Here is a 23139-nt window from a genome sequence, read left to right as displayed (position 1 = left end):
CCTTGATCCAATCATTTATATCACTAGACCCATTTATACCTAAGGCATCCATACTAGCTCATCTCCAACCAAACACCCCCCTCCCCTCCCATATGAGTATCACATCATCTACCATTCCTTTATTTCAACCATCTATATCATTAGACCCACCCCTCCACCCCCTTGTTACATCCATACCAGTCCCTTCACCCCAACCTGAGGCTACCATAACACCTTTCCTCCTTCATGTTACATCCATACTAACGACTTCACCTCCACTTTCACCCAAGCAATCTATATCAATGGATGCACCCCCACTTGAGGCTTCTATACTAACCCATACACAACACATCGCCTTAGCATCCATTGTACCTATTATAGAGTCCATTGTACCTCCACCTTTTCTTAGGAGGACATCTCATGCTACACGATATCGGGCTTCATGTATACATCGAGTTCTATCTCCATTAATTCCATCATATTCAATAGCACATGTTGAACACACATCACAATGTATAGAGATAGAGGCTTCTCAAATAACCCAGATGAATCCATCAAATATGACCATATACCGTAAAAAGAAAGATTTCATCATGTAGCACACATTGAGAACTTTTATCATGTTTATAATACTATAATAGTTTGGTTGATACATATAAGTTTATATAAAGTATCAATTCAAATGAATGATGTTATGATATTCACCCATTTCCTTGACAATTAAAAAAATTAAACATTTTAACGAAGAAATAAGTTAAAACTACAATTAAGTTATATTCATAAGTAAAACCTTAAAATCATTATCATTGGCTCTAATTTTCATATGAAATTTTAAAATAATATGAAAGAAATATTTTTATTTAATCCATATGTGATATAATTTATAAAATAATAAATATTTTATTCAGTATGAATATATAAAATCTTATGGGAGTGCATGTGGCTAAGAATTTTTTTCAAAATTTTAATCCGAAAACCATAGTTAGTGACTATGATTTTAAATATAATTTTAAACCACAATTACTTAATGTGGTTTCAAAAATAATTTAAAAACCATAGTTAATGATTATGGTTTCAAGGTTTTTAAGATAATTTTAAAGCACTGAATGTTGTTTTAAGGAAAATTTTAAAACCAAAGTTGCTGACTATAGTTTTAAGGTTAAAAAAAACAGATGAATAATTACGTGGTAACAAATAACTAATTTGGTGAATATTTTTGGAGGGGGTCTACATGTGCCTTTTTTTTTCTTAAAAAAAAAAAAAACTATTTTGGCCTTGAACTCTTTTTTAGCCACCAAACAGGAAGACTAAAGATACTAAAATTGGAAAATAAAAAATAAAAATTAAGGTGAATAAGCACTAGATTTTCAAAAATTAGTCACATAGCTAATTTTTTTGTAGTCAAAATCACTACCAAAGTAGCTTTTAATGAGATTATAAATATTCATATTCATCACCAGATAGGTTCTTGATAAGATTATAACCATTAATGTAAAATCCTTTATATTAATGCAATGATTAACTTTCACAGCCCTTTTGCCCAAAAGTCATCATACTGTAACTTTTATTTAAAGAGTAAAAATACACAACAATTTACAGAATAGAAAAGCTTAATAAAATATTTTTGGGGAAAAGGGGTTTTTAACTCGGTATCCACTTTAATAGCGCCCAAATTTTATCAAAGATTTCAAAATTTTAATCTTTTCCCTCCCCGAATCCTTTCCATTGGCACATAATTTGAAGATTTGGAATCATTTTATCAATTCATTCCACTCGATGCTAGTAATTATGAAACCTAAGTACATTATGATCAAGAATTAGTGGTTATTTGATAAACCAGCTTAATAACTTGATTTAATTCATTAAATAAATTAAATATATTTAATAAAATAACTTTATGATATAAATTTTTAAGTAAAAAATAAAAATAATTAACTTATTTTTACGTCTATTTCTTAATTTTATCTTTTTATTTTCATTTTGCTACCTCTATTGTTATTTAACCCAATTTACCTTAATTATAATTTATAGGCATAAATATATTAATTTAATGATTTAGAATAAATTTTAAGTCAATTTTATCAAATAACTTTATTTACCAAAATTAAAAATTAAGCAATAAATTTTAAATCAACAATTTAAATATAATTTAACTTAAAATCAACTTAAATAATTAAATAATAAGTATTAAATTTTACCAAATATGCCCTTAATTTGGCTCAAGCTCACACTTGTCCATCTCCAAATATTACTTGTTTTTTTAATAGAATTACACTAGTCCAGTTAAACAATCAAGCATCAATCATTTTATTTTGTAACCTTAAAAAGTTAAATCTCATGGAGAGGCCACCCACATGAACAAAATGAAGTAAGAATTTCCCCCCAGATGAATGGGGGAGAAGCCTGTAATCAGATGCCTGAGACTAAAAGAGGAATCAACCTCAATAAAAATAAGCATTCTCAGAATTTCAATCAATTCAAGTCCCAAGTAGCCTATGCACACCCCTAGAGCAAAACTGCAAGGGCAAAGGATCATCATCAACTGGAAACAGACATGAGAGAGTTATTCTCCAAAGGTGAAACAATGGCATTTATGATGGTACCAGTTCCAACCAAAAACAAACAAACAAACTAAACTCTGTCAAGAAAATTAAAAAAACTAATCCAATACAAAACCATTGGGTCCCCAATTCTCGACCGACCATAATTAGCTGCACTTTGAGAGCAAAAACCATGGTGTTATGTTCTCATTTTTTTTTCTTCAATAAACACACTACTATCACCTCGGGCAAAATATACAACTCAATAAAAATTTATCTGTTCTTCACAGCTCCATCTTATCATCATATTGTGATACAAGTTGCTCGCCTTAAAAAAGGGGGCAAACGGAAGGGGCAATTGGAAAGAGAGAAAATAGGCATAGGCATAGGCATAGGCATAGGCATGGAACATCCAATCTCAGTGGTTACAGAAATTGATCTACTCTTGCAAACAAAGGGTAAGGCTTACTAGAGCAGGCTCTGGCAAGCTGCAATGTCGGCTGCCTGCGAATCCAACGCCCCTTGCCCAGAAGGACTGGAACTGACAATCCTCATCACAGCATCAAATATCATTTTCTGAAACCTGTCATCCTCCACTTTCTTCATGATTTCCGTCACTACCTTGAAGTCCAATGCCCCAACCAAAACTAGGTTCCCAATAACCTCACCAAAGCTATTCGGAGCTTTTGGTAAATCAATGCCAATATCATCCAGCATTGATCCGTACATCAAACATCCAGTCCCTATATCCATAGTGGTAAGAACCTTCTTGGAAAACAAGAACTCCAGGAGTTTCGCAACAGGGTCAACACAAGGTGGGCTCTTTTCTAGTGCAAGGGAAATAGCCTCCTTCACAACTTCGGGATGGTAAGCTGGGGACTTTAGTTCCTCCACGCACTGTAGTGCTTCATCTAAAATCCGGACACCAAAGTACTCCTCAAGAAGTGAGACTGTTTTTCTCCGGAGGTCATCTGAATTCAATCTGGCAGCAGGAGTCACTGGTTTCTCAGCTGCTGGAACAATAGATGCAACAGGAACAGATTTAGCAGGCACAGGGCTTTGGAGTGCAGGTTCCATACCCAAGCCAAAGTTGGCAGTGCGGCCAGGAGGGGGACCACTACCCTGCAATAGAGCACTTGTCCTACCACTTATAAAACCAGCACTGCCCTGAGGTAACAGTCTTGAGTTCAGTGGCATTGACTTGCCCATCAATGGCGACTGGACATGGGTCTGCTGGACACGAGTCTGAACACCTGATCCATCACCTCTAGGCATGGCTCGGGTCCTTGGAACCTCCCAATTGTCATTATCAATTCCAGGCATACCAGGCATCTTCCTGGTTCCTGGCATTCCAGGCATCATCCCCCCAGAGCCAGGCCGGGTGATTGGGAAGCCACCAGGGCCCATGGTCCCTTGAGCACCAGAAACAATGCTGCGACTATTTCTAATGCTTGCAGTGGCACCTGGACGCAACCCAAGATTTTTTTCTGCCTCTGTATGGATTTCTGTTATGGTTTTAGCTTTCACCTGTGACATCAAGGTAGGAATACTTAGTTAAAAATCAAAATCCAACAGCAAATCCAGGTCATTATCAGTTGATGAAATTTGATGTTTCACCTCTTCCCGCCTGGGAACCCAACTGTTTGCACGCAGATCAAGAACATCACGAACCATGAACCTCAGACGTGGAGCCAATTGGGGGTTTGTCGTTAATTCCTTCAATCGGCTAAAGTACATATCATTTATGCGCCTAGATTTTGTACTTTCATCAAGCTGCTTACCTATAGTGTTAAAGAACTGGCATATGGCCTCAACATTCTCTTCATCAGGACAAGATTTATTATCATGTCCTAAAAGCTCCTGTGTTTCCCATAACAAGCATGAGATAATCCCCAATAAAAAAAATAATAATAACACATCTTCGTTAAAAACTATAAAGGTTAGGAAAGGATGTCTGCGTAGAACCTGAACAATGTGGTGGACAATCTTTTCAGGTACCATTTTCTGTTTCAGAAGCTCCCCAATAAGACGGATGTTTCCCAAAGTTCGAAGCTTAACCATTCTTTCCTTGTCTCTTCGCTCCAACTCTTGTTCAGGGGCAGTCATCTGCCTTATTTCTGCTCTCAGTTTATCAGAACCTTCAAATGCCTCCTGGCAGATATTCAAGAGAACTCGCTTAAAAGTGATTTCTTTTCCACCAGGTTCATCAGATGGGAATGGGGGGAGCTTTTCATTAAGATCAGAGCACAGGAGGGCATACATGGGACAAAAAGTGGGTTCTAGCACTGCCTTATCAAATATCAGCGAGATGACTCCCTGCATTGCAAGCCAATCATGAGTTACATTGGCAACAATAGAAGCAAAAATCCTTTATTTAAATAGTATTTCTTGAAAGAATGACAAAAGTTTTTTAAGAAAGAGAAACCTTCAAGATATCAGCTGTTGTGATCCCAGAGTCAATCAATTGGCCCTTGAGAAGATCAAACTTCTCTGGAGTGAGCTTGTTCAGTATCCTGCATTGCAAAAACAAGTAGTATCCAGCATACAACTAGTCATTACCGTGCAAATTTCTTACACCATCTGGAATCAGAACTATGCAATTGAATAACAAATGGAAATCATGCAACAACTTCAAAATGAAATGCCTCTCTTCAAGAACAATCTGCTCGTATATATCAACATGAAAAGCATGCCATCTAGAAAGTTAATGAAGAAAATGCGACTAGTGTTTCAACAAACAAATTCATGGAAACATGCATATACAGTTTACATTCTGTTATTAGTTCAAGGGTTAATACATTAAATAACGTATTTATTGCAGCACTATGGTATAGATTTCAAAGTCTTAACATTGATACAGCAATATTAGTAGTATATTAAAATTATATTGCATGCCATTAAATTACAGGGATCACAAAAACGTTTGTTTTACATGTAATATGATATCTCATGAATAACACTGAAAGAACCACCCAAAGGTTTCAACCGTTTCAAGGATTAATGATCAAACTTAAAATGGATTGTAATTTTTGACAAATCCTTTCCAGTAAGGTTGCTTCTTTCAGGCAGAATTATCCATGTAATATATGTTTTTTGTTATGCACAAGTGCCTATGCAACATGCATAATTATCAAAATAAATGCTTCATCCAATGGGGGTGGTTGGTTGCGGATGGATGTACATGGACATTTAAGAAAAGCATGTTCTGAATGTCTACCATTTAACGCCATCCAGATTAGATCTGTAATTTCAAGATTTGAAGAATTTCCAGAAGACAAAGTTACAAAGACTCAAATTTAATGATTCACAATTTGATTGGTAGGTCTTCATAAAACAAATAGACATCATACCCTAATCACCGAAGGTCACCTATCCTAGATATAGACTATTCATGATATATTACCCTTTCACTGTCTTCAAGACACGTTCCTTCTCAGAAAGATTCACACGTCGAGCGGACCATGGCACCTCAGCCTTCACTAGAGCAGGAGCAGGTCCCTGGTTCAATAAAGCAAACATAGGAGTTGGAAATAATGCCAAACAAATAATGCACCAGAAATTCATCTGGAGGCTAGTATGAGTTCAAAAAGCAAATTGCAACATAAAATCATAATTATTATTAAAAAGAATATTCATTAACTAAAACAACCACCTAAAATACACATCGGTATTCTCTTGTATACAATTTCAATCTATATTGATGCCTTTTTGTAAAAGGCCACTATATCAATTTATAATGAACTTCAAAATTAAATAAACCAACATGTTTCAAAGTAATAATTACTAAATCCAAATTCCCCAGTAGCACAACTTTTTCCCTTTTTTTTTTTCCCATTGATAGTTTTTTGTATTTATCGATTGTGAAAAAAAAAAAAAAATTATGCTTATGAGGACACTTATTGCTGGTGATAATAGAAGTGGAAATTTAATACTTAGTAATCCTACTTATTCCACATTTCCTGTGGTCATTAAATATTGGAGGATCAACTGCAAGCCACAGCTAGATCTGATTAAATGAATACAGGATTCATTTTTTCCTGCCACAATTACTGGGCACATAAGCTAACCTTTGAAGGCACTCGAACAGCCTATCATATAATAGCAGGATTACCATAAATGCAGCAGAACCATTGCCCCTAGTGGTTCTAGAATTGTGTTAACACATACTAACATCATCCACTGAAACAATGAAGGACACCCCTAATTAACATGTGCATTTCTGCTGAAAACTTAGCATGTGTAACATGGTGTAATCTAGCAGGTCATACAACTTAATGAACAATTAATTGGAAAATTAAAAGTAGGTTCTGAGAAGAACCTTCTCTATATAAGATAAGATGGAGTATTAAAAGCCCAAAAGAGGGGGTGCAACCCATGTATAAACAATGTATACAAGCAGCACACCAGAAAACAAAAGGATATCATAAAGAAACCCCAGATATTAGTATGCACAGCCACAGCAGGCACAGCCATCAATAAAGGAGTTCCATATGTTGGGAAATAGATAGAAAATGTATATAATGCACATATATGCATATATAAAATATGTATATGTTGCAAAAAGAGAACTAAAATACAATATCAAATCACCAATCTATCAAAAATCATTCATCTATATACTTTATATACCAAAATTCCAATTTTTAAGTATTTTAATATTATTTTGGTATCCGATAAAAAAAATTTATTATTTTGGTAGCAACAATGGAAATTGGTCCCTAATTTGATTTACTAAACTGTATTATTATTATTACTTTTCATAGGCAAACAAGAGCATATATATATATAATTTCATATATTACACAAGGAATTGGGAGACTCTCATCTGTTTCATATATCACATAAGGAATTGAGAGGATGCCATCTGTATTCCACTATGAGCCATGAGGTGATAATACACATTGGTTATTGGTAAGTTTTTAAATTGATTTTGCTAAAAAATGGACCCCTATATAGCACTATATATAAGATAGCTGAGATGATGTTGGGGAATTGGAGAAGTCCTTTTGAAGAAGACTCCTTTCACTTTGGCAGCAACAAGGGTGACAGCAACTCCAGTTCGTATCAACAATTGCAAGTTTTCTCACCAACAATCCACCAATGTGGCCAACTTCTTTTTCTTTCTTTTTTTACCCCAATTTTTTTTGTTCTTTCATTAATCTTTTCAAATTTCATGTTCTTTTTCATTTTTGCCCCTTTGATTCTTGGCAAAATTACAAGAGGGGGGGGGGGGGGGGAACCCTACTGAAATATGTATCACCCTATACATGCACCATACCGTATGATACAATTCACAATTCATGTTGAAAATTTGAAATCCTTCTAAATCAAAACATATCACATGATACATATTTTGTACCGTACAATACTAACAGCCATGCTTATTATATTAGTAATTATCACAAGACTAAACTAATAATCTTAGAGTAAACATGGAACAAGGAATTCAGATTAGTTTTATTTTCCAAAAAAATAGAGAAGAAACTGAGAACCATAATTAATTTACCGACATGCAATCTCAGGTTGACCTCATACCAGTAAGTAACAATTTCTAGTAGTGTTTATTGATTGAGTCACATTGAAAACAGGAGTAAGAGTTATATAAACATAATAAGTTGTAGCAGCTCAACTCACTGAATGAAAATATTATATTGCAAGACATCATATAATTGTCAAGCAAGCACCTTGACAATTATATGAACACACTCATGATTGACAAGGCCATTTGGGAACATCCCAAAGTGGGCTACCTCAGGTTGTCAATGCCACAGCTTTCTCCCTACAATGGAAAACTGTATTCACTTGGAACCAAGAGAACACCTCACATAGGTTTATCAAACATGTTAAGAATCCTGGTTACACTACCTAAAGCTAACAAGGTTTTGGAGTCTCCAGAAGGCATCTAACTTCAATTTCACTCACAAATTTAAACAGCAACCAAAAGGAAAAAAATATAATAAAAAATAAAATAAAACAAACAAAATTCTATTCTTCATGGAGAAAATTCTCTCTAGAAGTGAGAGTGGTTTAACATGACTGATAGAAACACAAAAGGCATAGAAATTAGAGATCAATCCAGATTATTTCAGTTAATATTGATTACCCCTTGGACAGAAGATATTTGAGCCTTTGCAAACTGGGAGTTTAGTTGGTCTTGACGATTAAATTGGTTTGCTTCCTGCTGTCTAGAGTCAAACCATGACCTCTCCTCTCCAGAGGCAGGAAGCTGTGCAGACCGGCCACGCCAGTCACGATTATCTGGCTCAGAATAACGACTCTGAGATTGATTTGGCAGCTGAAGAGATAAACAATTGTTAAAATACAAACAGACATAAACTTTAATAAGAAAAATGGTACATGCGAAAATCTTTCAGCTACTCTTAACAAAAACCACTGATAAACGTATGTTGCATGCATATGCACTAGATTAATAATTGTATGCTTCCAAAAGAAACTACACCTAACGTCAAAGCCAGGGAAAAAAAAACAAAAACAAAAAAACTCACATTGCTTTCTCCCCGACCCCAATTTTGATCTTCACCAAATAATTCAGCTTCTATCTCTTGTTTGATTTTCAATATATCCTCAGGGACATCAACAACCTATAGAAGATAAGAAGTATCAAACATTTAGTGAGACGCAAGTGACAGCATAGACAGAATATGAATCTCAAGAACAGCAGTAACAAAGAAATACATTAACAATAAATGGTGGAGAGATCTAATTACTGGTACACTGATTACACAAGCAACCTATTAGAAAACTAGAAAGACCAGTATAAGCAGTCATTCAACATGCTGAACAAGCAAATGCTTGACACCTACTTTTTGTGCCCAGGAAAAAAGGGGTCATTCAACTCTCCATAAATATCAAAAGGCACCAAAAAAAAAAAAAGGTAAAAAGATGCAAAAATTGAAAACAAGGAGAACATGGGGGATAGACCAGGGAGAAAAGGATAAAAGAAAGAAAGTGCTTTGTAAGTCCATGGATAAGACTATAATTATCATCTCATAAATCACATCATCAAGTCATTATTCATCCAAATTTGTTGTATATTGATAAAAAGAAAAACACATATTAAACATAATAAAAAGATATGTATGCATATACAAAACACATACATATTCCAAGGATGAAGTAGAAAAATATAACCAATTCAATGACAAGGTAAATAAGATCAAAGGAGATCACAATGGCACTCATTAATAGTATAAAAATGAAAACATTGAACACCACATGTTTAAAGTTATCATCTTAAGAACATATAATATTTTAATGCATAGATTCATCATAAATTTGCAGTGCAGACTTTACCCTTCCTAAACCTTAACCATAATTTTAATCTTAAGTTTCTATCAGCCCTCTAACTAGATATTGTTGATACCAATTTCTGAAGTTTAATGTTTCAGGTTTGTCATCCCCCATAAAAGGGGAAAAAATCAAAAAATAAAATTTAAAACTAATATATTAAACAAAAGTTATTTTATAGGAAAATTTAGGAACTTTTGTCAATTTGCGCACACAAAGACACAAGTTACTTATCCTCATACTTTAAAGTTAATAACACTTAAATATTTGTTGAAATAATGATTACAATTAAGCTTCAATTTTCCACGTATGTCTTTGAAAATGCATGTACAATGTTTCCACAAAGGGATTGTAGTCTTTTCCTGCCCTCTTTATCATTTTAACCCATCTAAAAATATTGTACTAATCTTTTCAAAGGAAAAGAAAATCGTCAAATGTGACTGTCACAATGTTCAATATGCATGACAAATCATGCATATCATCTCCCTTAACATACTAGTAATATATAATTTCACAATAGGATAGATACTCTTGATACATATTATTTTAAAGAAATTGTATTGCATCATATGTATCACATCATAAATCATAATTTTTTTCACAATTATTGATAAAATACAAGGAGATCTGTATCAACAAGATTTAATGATATATATGTTCATCAAGAGCAGAGAAGTGAAAAAATTACCTCCCTAAGTTGCAACAGTTTGTCTCGGGTGAACCGCACACGCTCACGACCCTCAAACCGACTATCCCCAGCCTACAACAACAAAACAATAAATGTGTCAAAACCTTCCATAACAATGCAGCCCATTATTCAACAAAAGAACAAATAGGTAAGCTATCAGGATAAATAAAGGGAAGGGGAAGAGGACCAGGGTTGAGGGCATCTGCTGATTTAAAAAATAAATCTGAAAATTGAATTTAAAAACACAATCTACAGTGCACAAAAATATTAATGTTGAATCACACTCAAGTTGGATCATGAAGATTCAACAGAACAATAATTTCTAGGTTCCCAACCAATTAAAAGAGCATCCAAGTACTCGTCCAGCAAAATCTCAACAAGAAAAGGTCGTTACAACATGAGATGATGAGTTCACACTCTGTGTGGAGGACTCTTCATTAGAAATTTGGAGAACTCACATGCGATGAACAAAGAAAATATATGAACAAAGGAATTGAAGTTGTCTCTGAAAAATATTTGCCTACAAACCCTTTATTCTTTTGAAAAACAACTCACCCCTGTTATAGAAAAAATTCAAACAACAGCCAGTCATAAGCTATAATAATTAACCATTCCTGAAATTATTTAGCATGAATTTAGGGCCCATCCAGCCAATAGTTTAGTATGGCACATTGAACATTGACCTCACTTCTCTGACACTCGGTTATTAAATCAAACTTCCCTTGTTCAATCAAAATCCATTACTTAAAGCCTCCATGTATGTATGTAGGTCCTTTATGGGCAACCTGATGCTAATCACTTGCCCACATAAAGCCTGCGTAACTGTTTGTACATACTTTACCAATATTCTGTGCATCAATAACAATAGTAGCAATAGTAGTAGATTTAATAATAATAATAATAATAATAACCATAAGAATGACAATAACAAAAAAACATTCATTGTGGAACCAAAATATCAGCTCCAAAGCTCAAAGCAATATTCTGAAATACTGGGGAAAGAAGGTGGAAACCAAAATGGACAAAAGGGTTTCAATTTTTAGCTTTCATTGATATAACAGGTAAGACTCTTTCTCTGGACTCCCCTTATGTAGTTAGGTTACACATCCTTCTGATTTTCTTTAATATATTGTTTTATGCGCAACTCTAATAAGAAATAATAAAGTAAACAATAATGATAATTAAGGAAAATAATAATAAACATGTGAAGAAGAAAGGGACAATTGCTAAAGAAATCTTTTAGGTTATGTTTGGTTCCCGGAAAATACTAAGGAAAGAAAAAAAATGCAAAAGAAAATGATTTTTTTATGTTTGGTTGTCCTATGAAAAATATCAAAGAAAATCAAATATGATTAAAACTAATTAAAAACTTATGTATTTTTAAATTATTTAATCTTTATATTGATGAGTTAAAATAAATAAAATGAGTTTGAAGTAACAAAAAAAATAATTTATCAACTTTTAATCTATTTTTTTTATTTTCGTTCACTTTTTCTTTCCCTCTGTTTTTCCTTTGTATTTTCTTTCCCTTGCATTTTCCTTCAAATTTTCTGAGAACCAAACATAGCCTTAAGTAAAAATATCAACAAGTCCTCCTAGCATAAGGGGATAAGCAAAACAAGAACACTTAAGTTCACACAAACGTCAAACGCAATTAAGATTCCGATCAACAGATAGCAACACACGTATGATCAACAAAAGAGCCATAATCTAATACAACTCAATCCATGCTTCCATAGAATTCAATCCAAATAACAAATAGACAAAAGCATCGCGAATCAAATAAAAGGATATCCATATCCAAGCCCAAGGATAAAAGTACATATTCATTTAAATCCCCCAAAAAAATTAACCAAGCCCTAAATTCCCCAAACTAGCACACTACCAAAAACAGGTTCAAAAGCCACTAAAACAAACAATCAAAACCCTAGATCCAATAAATGGCCGGAAGTTTATATACCTTTATAGAGAAAGAGGAAGGAGCACCGCCATGAGGACGCAGAACAGGAAGATCAGAGGATGAACCAAAAGGCGAAGAAGAAGACGAATCGAACCGAGGACCAAGGAATCTGCTTCCTCGATTGGCTCCGCCGCCGCCGCCGCCACCACCAGGTCTCAAGCTCAACACCGTCTGATCAGCCTGCATACCTCGATCTCGCAGTATCTATTTTCAGCCTATCGCCCCCCGCACCGATCACCGGAGAAACAGAATCAACGATTAGATAATCGCTAAATCTAAGAATGGAATTTCGAGAGAGAGAAACGAGATGCTATGTTTGGTTTTTTCTAGAGAGAGAAAGAGCAGATTGGGAGTTACTCCTTTCTCTCTTCTGCCGAAGAGCAAAGAGATGTGTGTGAGAACGAGAAAACCCTTATGTAATGTGATTTATTTACTTTTTTTTATTTCCTTTTTTATTTTATTTATTATTTATTTATAGGTTCTGTAATTAGTACCTTCCTGTAATTACGTCACTGCCCTTTCTGGTTTAGATCAGACCTGGATACAGCTTTCCTTTTTTGGGTGGACCACTTTGCCCTTTTGTTGGAATCAAATTATATTTCTAGCCCATCCAACTTCATCATATGGGAAGTTGTCCGGACGGGTTTTTTCGGGTACCCGCCTCCCTAATGGGACAGGATTTAATTTTAATAAATGGGTTTAAGATGGATTCGAGATTTTTTTTAAAACCCACGGCGGGTTCGGGTATTGCCCCGTCCCACCTCGTCTCGATTATATATAAAATTAATTTTCAAATTAAATTTAATTTAAATTTTAAAATTAATATAATTTTATTTAATTTTTATTTTACTATTTTTAATATATAAATAATAATAAAATATTTTTAATAAAATAAATTATAAAAAATATAATAATTCAATTATTTATAAAATATATTTATTTTAATATAATTAAAAATTTTAAGAGTAATTTTTTAAAAAAAAAATTAAAATTCAAAAAAAAGTTAAACAGGGCAAGGCGAAACGGGTATGAGAATTTATCATACTCGCCCTACCCTGCCCCGTCCCGTTTAATTTTTAAAATGGGATGAGAATGGAAATTGTATTGAATAAACGGGACGGGGTTGAGATGGGAGCAACCCATTCCAAACTCACCCCGTTGTCATTCCTTATCTCTCAAGTAGGTAAAACTTATAATTATATTTTTTATATATATATTAACATGATAATGATTAATACCAACAATTTCAAGCAATTTGAAAAAGCTTAAAATTGGGAAAGAATTTGAACTTAATTAGATTTTTCTTAAATAATTTTTGACAAACTTTCTATAATGGTTGGCTTTATGATGGAGTCATATGAATAGAAATTAAGTTTATTTCCTTATTTTATTATTTTATTTATTTTAAGAATTAAGATTATTTTTCTATTTTATTATTTTCCTTATTTTAGTTGAAGTAAGTTGATTTATTTGAAATTTATACGGCAATAGTTTCCATTATTTTAGTTAAGGTAAGATCGATTTTCTTTCAATTTCTTTTTCTAGTGAGAAAGTTTCGTTAATTTTGAATTTTAAATGATTGTGATTTAATTGTTTTTTTAATAAATAAAAATTGAGAAATAATTCTCTCCCCTTTTGCTTGTTTTTTCATGAATTCCTTTATACGTAAGTCAAATTTTTATTTCATCATAAATTCCTGGATATTTTGATATACATATACATATTTTAATGCTCTTTTTCCTAAAACAGTGAGATATTATTTGGGAAAGGGTAATTTTTTAAATATACATTATATTAATTAAAATAAAGTTTCTATAAAAAGTAATATTTTTCTAATTTCTATGTTAATTTAAAAAAAAATTATAAACTCTTTCAACAAAATTATCAAAACAAATAAAAAAAATCTTATTGAAATTTACAAAAAAAAAAAAATATTTATTTTTGAGAAATCAAACTAAAATATGACCTAAAAGAATTATAACATGTGGACAACTTTTTTCTAGAACGTGGATTATATAAATTTTAACTTTATTTTTTCATGTTTCAAAAAATTAAGAAAGCATAAAAGAGAAGAAGACACTCTCATCAATATTTCCATAAATATAGAGAAATTAAAGAAATCAAATATTAATAATATTTTATTCTCACAATATTTAACAATATTTTATTATTACAATATTTGGAAATCAAATATTAGTATTATCTGATTCTCTTAATTTTATGATATTTTCCTATATGTTAGTATTTCTTTCTTTGTATAACTCATCTGTATTTTTATATAAAGATTCACAAAAGTAATAGAAAATATATTTTATTGTCACATTATCAAACTTTACATGGGATCACAGTAATAAACTTATAAGCCAAAAATATGTCTTCTTCTTTATCCTTTCATTTTTCCCAAACATAGAACCTAAACTCAATATTTAGCAATGCTTTCAGAATTGGACCAGTTATTGAACCGAAAAAGTTACCGGTTCACGGTTCACTGATCGAACTAGTGACGTTATAATATATATTTTATATATTATTAAAATTTAAAAAATTAATAAATAAAAATAATAAATTCTATCTAAATTTTGACAATATCTATTATGTTTGTTGAGTTTTTTCACAAAAATTTTTACATGTAGATGTCAATCAACCAAATATTTTCAAAAATTTCAAGGTGCAATAAATAAAACAAAAAAAAAATATTAAACATATCACTACAATTATTAATCAATAAAAAATTAAGAAATTAAATATAAAACATCAAAATTAAATTTTAAAAAACAAAAATGGTATACAAGGCTCTTTGGGAGGTTTCCAACGCTATGGGAGGGCTTTTTGTCGTTAGGGGGTGAGCTTTCCAGTACGCCTTTGGGGGTGGGGGGTGACAGGGCTTTGTAGGTGGGGGTTTGGCAACGGGTATTTGTAGTGTTTTGAGGGCAGCATTGGGAGGTCTCCAGCTCACAATGTGAGGGGATGAGGGGCTTTCCAGCACGCGACAGGGGATAGGGTTCCCAATGTCGGGGAGTGGGGAGCGACGGGGCTTTGCAAGTAAGGGGTTGGTGACGGGGATTTGCAGCATTTTGAGGGTAGGGTTAGGAGGTTTCCAACGCACGGCACGGGAGAATGGGAGAGGCTTTCTAGCCCGCAACAGGGAGAGAGGGGCAGGGTGCTGCCAATGGGACGACGAGATTTGCAACATTTTGGGGGTCAGGTGGGAGGGGGAGGGGTTGGGGTAGGGTTCCCAACACTGGGGGATGCTACCAACGGGACAACGCTCCAAATGATAATAGAGGTACTAGCCACACAGGGAAGGGAGGAAGGAAAATGAGTTGCTAGGTTCGAAGGGAACCGGTCAGTTCATCTGGTTCGTCAGTCGAACCGCCGGTTTAAGCGATTCGATTCCGATTCAATCGTTTTTTGATCCAATTGGGTAGATTGGAACCGAACCGTGATCGGTCGACAGTCAAATCGGTCATACCAACCAGTCCAATTCGATTTTTAAAACCTTGATATTTAGTCATTTCACCAATTTTCTAGTTTCATTTTTATCAATTTAAACACCACAAATTCCCTATTGTGGCGAAGCCAAATCACTCTTAGTCCAGAAACTCGATGTTCTTCATCATCAAATCCAAATCACTCTTAGACCAGAAACTCAGTGTTCTTCATCATCAATTAAATGAAAAAAAAACTTGCTAAAAAAATTAAGGATGATAAAGAAAACAAAAGTCTTAACCCACAATACCAACTATAAATCAATAATGACAAACATTTTACTTTATGGCTTCTTGGAACCATCAAATAAGACATTTTAAGCATGATCTTCAGTGTTAAAACGACATATGAAGTTTGAACATCTCTTGAAGAGCAATTGTTTCCTGTTACAATAGAAAAAATAAAGGAATCTTAAAAATAGATGACTCTCAAAAAGGGGTCATGGTCTCTTGAAAAATATTTAAGAGACTTAAAAAATATATGTGACAATCTCTTTGCAATCAAAAAGCCAATTTCATACCAAGACAAAGTTTTTTAATTTGCTCATGGCTTAGAAGAAATGCATGAAATTTTTTTACTTGCTATGCTTACTAAACTACTTTATCCTTATTTTAGTCAGTTTATGTTACTCTTTCAAGGATATGAATAATCACTCACTACCCAAAAAGAGGAGGATAAAACATTCTTAAATCACGCACAAGCTTTTTTTAGATAATGAGGTAGTAGTCAAAATGGTCAAGGGGTTAGAGGAAATTTCAACTAAAAAGAAAGAGGATTCACACTTGTTAGGCCCTATAATGACAACCATAATCCTCAAAGAAATGACAACATTCTGAAACAATCAAATAACAACATAACTCAACCAAAAGAAAGACGTCAATAATGTCCTGCTAGCTCAAATAATGGTAGTAAAGTAACTTATCAAATCTATGGAAAAACAAAATCATCTTGTTATTGATTGTTGGTATAGGTTTGATTATTCCTACCAACTTGAAGATTTTCCACAAACTCTTGCTACTATTGCAACGAACGACTAAAATGATTTGTCTTTTATTGTTTATTCCAATGCTACTTCACTATGACAAATGATTCGGGTAAACTTTCTCATATTAAATTACATGATGGGAATGATGTTATTTATGTTGGAAAAATAATAATCTACCTATTTCTCATATCGAAGATACTTGTGTTCTTACAAATGAAGGAAATTTGGATTTAAAATATGTGTTAATAGCCCCTAATTTGAAGAAAAATTTATTATTTACTAGAAAATTTACTAAGGATAATTTTGTACCTTTAAATTCACGACATTTGGTTTTGTTGTTAAGGACCAAAATCAAATAATGGTAGCAAGGAAGCATAAGAAAATACAACTATATACTTTGAATAGAAACTATTAAGAGGCATTCAGTGCAATAAAGACATGTGATTCTTTATCAATTCGTCATTAACAACTTAGACATCTAAATTCAAATATTCTCTCATTTTTAAGGGAAAATAAAGCTATTGATATAACACATTGGGCAACTAAACCTTTCATTTGCGTTAGTCGTGTCAGTTATGATATTTGGAGCTCAATTCCTATGACTACAAATCAACATTTTTTGTTTTTTTTGTGATATATGTTGATGATTATTCATGATTCACATGGCTTTATCCTTTGAAATGAAAAACTGAAATTTTTTGTTTGTTTCCATAAGTTTCAAAATTTGATAGAAAATCAATTTGATTGAAAAATTAAAGTATTTCAATGTGACAATGGAAGAGAACTTAACTCTAGTACTTGTCTTGCGGATCTTCATAATAATGGAATTGAACTATATGTTTCATATCCTAGGACTCTTGAACAAAACGAAATGACCGAGCAAAAACACTAGCATATTATTTAAACCAAATTGACTATGTTTTTTCATGCCAACTTACCATTTTCTCTTTGGGTTGAAGTCTTTATTACAGGTGTGTATCTTATAAACAAGTAAGCCTCATCAACTCTTAACAATGTTAGCCCTTACTTTAAATTCTACAAATAGCATTCTGACTATAGTGGCTTATAAGTGCTAAGATGTCAATGTTTTCCATCACTACATCATCAAAGTGGTTTAGAGTTTACCAAGAAGACTTATTCTTCTGTCTTTCTCGAATATAACCTGATTCATAAAGGTCATAAATGCTTAAAGCCTCATACAAGGCGGGTTTATATTTGTAGACATATTGTTTTTTATGAAGACACATTTTCTTATAAGTCCTCACATGAGGCCTTTAATTTTACTAATTTGAAAATGTTTGATTTCCCTTGTTTGAATGAATGGTTTGATTCAACTAATAAGGAAACTACCTTGCTAATTAATTCACAAAATCTAAGAAGTTTGATAAATTCTAAAAGGAAAATATCTAATATTTTCCTTTATTGTTGTAACTATGATTTTATTGCAGATTCTATTCCAAATATTATAGGAAATAATGAAAAAAAAAATTAACTAAACTTGAATAGTATAATTACATCAAATTCTCTTACAAATTCTACCATTGTTTCAATATTCTATTCAATTAGATAATTCAATTCCAACTATAAATAAAGGTTTTGCACATGTTTCTCTTTTCATTGAAGCTCAACTTGAATATAATGACACTTCACAAGTCTTTCCAACTGAGTTAGTGTCATAAACTTGACTCGTTCACGCCAGAAAGTCACCCTCTTATCTTAGTGACTACATTGTTCTTACCACTTCATCACTAACCTCTTCCCATGTGCATGATCTCATTCCATTTGAGTCAAAAAAACCTTAAGGACTGCTATCAAGGATTTACATTGGATTAATGCCATGAAAGATGAACTTCAAGCCTTTCATAATAATAACACGTGAGAGCTTCTTCCTCAGCCATCTAGAATCAATGTTGTCAGGTCCAAATGGGTATATCATATTAAGTATAAAGAAGATTGTTTCATTAATCGTTTTAAGGCTCATTTGGTTGCAAAAGATTTTACCCAAGTTTCAAGAGTGGACTATGATGAAACTTCCAGCCTTGTGGTCAAACCAACCATCATTCATCTTGTCATAGCTCTTTCTCTCTTGTTTAGTTGGAACATGTGCCAATATGATGTAAAGAATGCATTCTTGCATGGGCATGTAACTGAGATGGTCTACATGGAGCAACCTTCGGGATTTATTGATTTTTTTTTCCAGAGTATGTGTGTTTATTAAAGATATTATTATATGATTTGAAACAAGCACCTCATGCTTGGTTCAATCGTCTTTCACAATTTTTGCTTCAACTTGGTTTCTATTATAACAAAGTAGACTTATCTTTGTTTATTTTTCATACTCACAACATAACTACAATTTTTCTTATTTATGTGGATGATGTTTATTGCAAGCAATAATATCCAATTTATTGTAGGTCTTTTTGCATAACTCGACCATGAATTTGCAATTAAAGATCTTAATCCTTTACATTATTTTCTTGGTGTGAAAATTAAACATTTTGATATAGAAGTCTTTTCTTTCTCAACAAAAGTATACACATTGTTAGGAATACTTGGATTTCTCCGTTCCCTGGCCCTTGATCATGTAGGGTGCATGCATGTATCCTAGGCTTTTCTCAGATCTAACGCAATAGAAACAAATGGCCATTATTAATGTAAATCTAGAGTTCGAACGCTCAAACCTGTGATTTAGATATTCCTAAATCAATTTCCATCCAATGAAGACTCTAAAACCGCGATAGTCATTGTAGAACTCATCTACCCAATAATCTTCCATCTAATCTTTCCCTCCATGGGTCTTGGCACTAGAGAATGGTGAGTTTCTCTCTCTCTAAGGGTGGCCAGGGTTCCTCTCTCTAAAATCTCAAAAAATATGAGAAGAAGAATCAATTATTAACCCCTCTTTAAGGTGTTTATATAGGCTTCCATATGAGCTTAAGTGACTTGAGCTCAAATTGAGCTTGGGTCACTTAATCCAGTCCACTTGGGTCATAATTAATTAATTAACCCTGATAGGCTCAAAATAATTAATTAACCTAGTTTGGAAAGTCAATTTATAAGATCTAGTGCAATCTTGCATTTTTACTAAAACGTTCTTATTGCACACTTAAGAATTATATACCTAAAATATCATTAAAGCATTGTCATCATAAAATAGCAGCTCGAGCGGGGACCAATGGGACTCATAGGAAAATACTTATCCCCTCATAATCCAATTTTGAAATTGGCTCTACATTCCATAAAAATAAAAAAAAAATTCAATTGTACTCTAATATCCTATGAAATTACAACGAGATGAAATTTAGGCTCATAATCTACTATCCATTGCATGCAAACTTCCCATGACTTAGTGTTTGTAATCTAATAAGCTAGTGTTATCCTATCAAGATTACCTCTCTAATCCTTGAGTTATAAATCTCATTTATTATATGATCAACTAACATATTCTAACTCCAAGAAACATATGTTAAACTCCTCTAAACAAATTATTGTGGTCACAGATTTTATGATTACATGTCATTTGGATCACCCAATGGGACATACTATCTCAATTCCATGAGATATCATGATGCCTCTATGGAGAATACTTGTTGCCACCAGCTTTCATCAATAATGATTCAATTCTTAGGGATATATGGTCACTTTATGATCTTACTAATAGGTTAAAGTCTCTCATTGATTTCAACATAGGCTCGATATCCTTTCAAAGTTGAAAGTCCATGTAATATAGTAGCTTAGTGAATCATGACAATCAATAGTGTTATGTCATGATTCACAGTAGGTCTTTGTCTAATATGCATCACATACACTAGTACACTCACAATGAGAAACTCATTTGGATGGTCAAGACAAGTGATCCTTCCAATTAAGATGAAATATACTACAGTCTCTACTAGATTGTCCAAATCAATGAACTAACTATGAACAACTTATCTACTTATAAGGAACCTATAATTTGTATACTTTGTGTAATTCCTAATGCATCCAAGTCATGTATAATCTAAGAAAGATAAGTTGAATGTTAAAATTAATGTCAATGCATAAAAAAGATAGCAAAGGGACAATCAAGTGTGACTTTGTTATAACATATTTTGCTTTTAAGGACTCAATCCCAACACACATGACCTACTTTCAAAACTAAGATGCTTGATAGTAATCCCAATGTCACATCTAAGGTTTTTGCTAACAAACCTCCGTTTTTAGAGAACGTTTTAACTGATGCTATTGCTTTCTAAAGTATTGTTAAAGTCTTTCAATACTTAACTTTCACATGACCAAATATTATTCATGTAGTTAATTGAGTATGTCAATATTTTAGTAACCCTAATGTGACTCACTTGACAATTGTAAAGCGCATCTTAATATACCTTAAGGGAACCTAACACTTTAATTTATGTTATCTTTCTACCAATCCAATATCTCTTTATGGGTTTAGTGATGTTGATTGGGTAGGTTATCCCACTATAAAAATGAGCACTACAAGTTTTTTTTTTTTTAATTTTTTTTTTTTTTTAACAAATTGTATCTCTTGGTATTCAAGGAAACAACCAAAAATTGCTCACTCGAGCACCAAGGTAGAGTATCGTTTTTTTGGCATTATTCGCAGTTAGTTGACTTAGATTACTTATGTCTTATGAAATATTGATGCTTCCCTCTCTAAACCATCATAATTATTTTGTGATAATGTTAGTGTTTTTTACATGTCCGTTAATCCTATGCGTCATGCTTTCTCTAGACATATTGAGCTCAACTATCATTTTATAAGAGAGAAGTTAGCTATAGGCACTCTTGTCACTCGTTTGTCTCCACACATTCTCAACTTGCTAATGTTTTTATTAATTTTTTGTGAGAGAATGTCTTCACCATGTTTTGAGACAAGCTTGACATCCATATTCATTTTCATTCTAACTTGAGGGGCACGTTAAAGGAAATATTCAAGGAAATACATAGAAGCAAGCACATAAAAAGGTAAGAAGACACTTCAATCAATATTTTCATAAATTTTAAAAAATCAAATATTAATAATATTTTATTCTCACGATATTTGGAAATCAAATATTAACATTATTTGATTCTCTTAATTTTAGGCTATTTTTCTATATGTTAGAAATATTATTTCTTTCTTTCTTATTACAACTCATCTATATTTTTATATATAGTTTCAAATAAGTAATAGAAAATATCGTTTTTATTGCCAAATTATCAAAATTTACACAATTTCAATATAATTAAAAAAAATAAAAAATTAAAATTATGCTTATTTTTAATAAAAATATTTTTAAAATACCAATTTCTAAACATAAAAGTGTCATCATTTTTAGAAATGATTTTTCGCCCACGGCTTCAAGGTACCTTTTTAACCATTTGAAACATTTTCTTTAGATATAATAAAGTTTTATAAAATCATTTTTAATAAATAAAAAATCACTTTTATCATTTCTTTTAAAAACTACTTTCTATTAGCTTTATAATTATCAAAAACACTTATGTGTATGCAAATATCAACTCATTCTTTATAAAATTATTTATAATAAAAGCAATTATTAATAACATTGTTATCAATAAAACCCCACAAGTTAACAACACTTTTACTATTTGATAATTCTTCATTTAATTATTAAATTAGGATTAAAAAAAATACTATTTGATAAAACTTAAAATTTAATATTAATATTTTGAAAGCTTGGAGTCAAATTGATCTTAATGAATTAAAATTAACATTCAATTTTATTTTAATTGATCAAGAAAAATGAAGACCATGTTTGGTTAGTTGAATAAAATATAATATACATTCTCTAAGATATGATACTCCATTGAACATAGTATGCATACATGTGATATTATTGGAATATGATATTCTTGAATGTAATATCCAATAAGATATATTATGTTATATTTATATTTGATTTATAAAAAATAAAACAAAAAATATATTGTATTTTAATGTTTATATTTGTTTAAAATAAAATTATATTATACTAAAATATTTTTTATTTAAAAAAAGGTATAAAATCTCTCATATTTAATATTACTTGAAAAATGTGGTATGATTTATAATTTAATAATTATTTATGATTAAAATATTTAAAATTTATAAATGAAAAATTATATTATGTTATTAAAATATATTAAATATATTTTTGATATATTTAAATTTTTTAATTACAAATTTCATTTTTTACTTAAATTT

At 32.0% G+C, this 23139-nt stretch overlaps 1 protein-coding gene and 1 non-coding gene across 2 annotated transcripts; both read right to left on the bottom strand.

The window, feature by feature from the left end:
- Window positions 1–2542: 2542 nt before the first annotated feature.
- On the bottom strand, window positions 2543–12868 carry LOC117924983 (eukaryotic translation initiation factor). The gene is made up of 9 exons (XM_034843748.1): window positions 12476–12868; window positions 10516–10587; window positions 9026–9121; window positions 8623–8814; window positions 5923–6017; window positions 4945–5032; window positions 4485–4835; window positions 4137–4379; window positions 2543–4046 (listed from the first exon to the last, which is right to left on the bottom strand). The coding sequence occupies exons 1-9, from the start codon at window positions 12659–12661 to the stop codon at window positions 2988–2990; spliced, it is 2382 nt and encodes a 793-aa protein (XP_034699639.1). The 5' UTR covers window positions 12662–12868; the 3' UTR covers window positions 2543–2987.
- LOC117925777 lies at window positions 11273–11374 on the bottom strand. The gene has a single exon (XR_004653042.1). It is a non-coding gene; the product is annotated as a small nucleolar RNA snoR103 (small nucleolar RNA).
- Window positions 12869–23139: the final 10271 nt, after the last annotated feature.

This window comes from Vitis riparia, chromosome 11 (genome assembly GCF_004353265.1).
Source record: "Vitis riparia cultivar Riparia Gloire de Montpellier isolate 1030 chromosome 11, EGFV_Vit.rip_1.0, whole genome shotgun sequence".
Lineage (NCBI taxonomy): Eukaryota > Viridiplantae > Streptophyta > Magnoliopsida > Vitales > Vitaceae > Vitis > Vitis riparia.
Note: the sequence above shows the minus strand (reverse complement) of the source record. Positions and strands in the feature narration are given on the sequence as shown.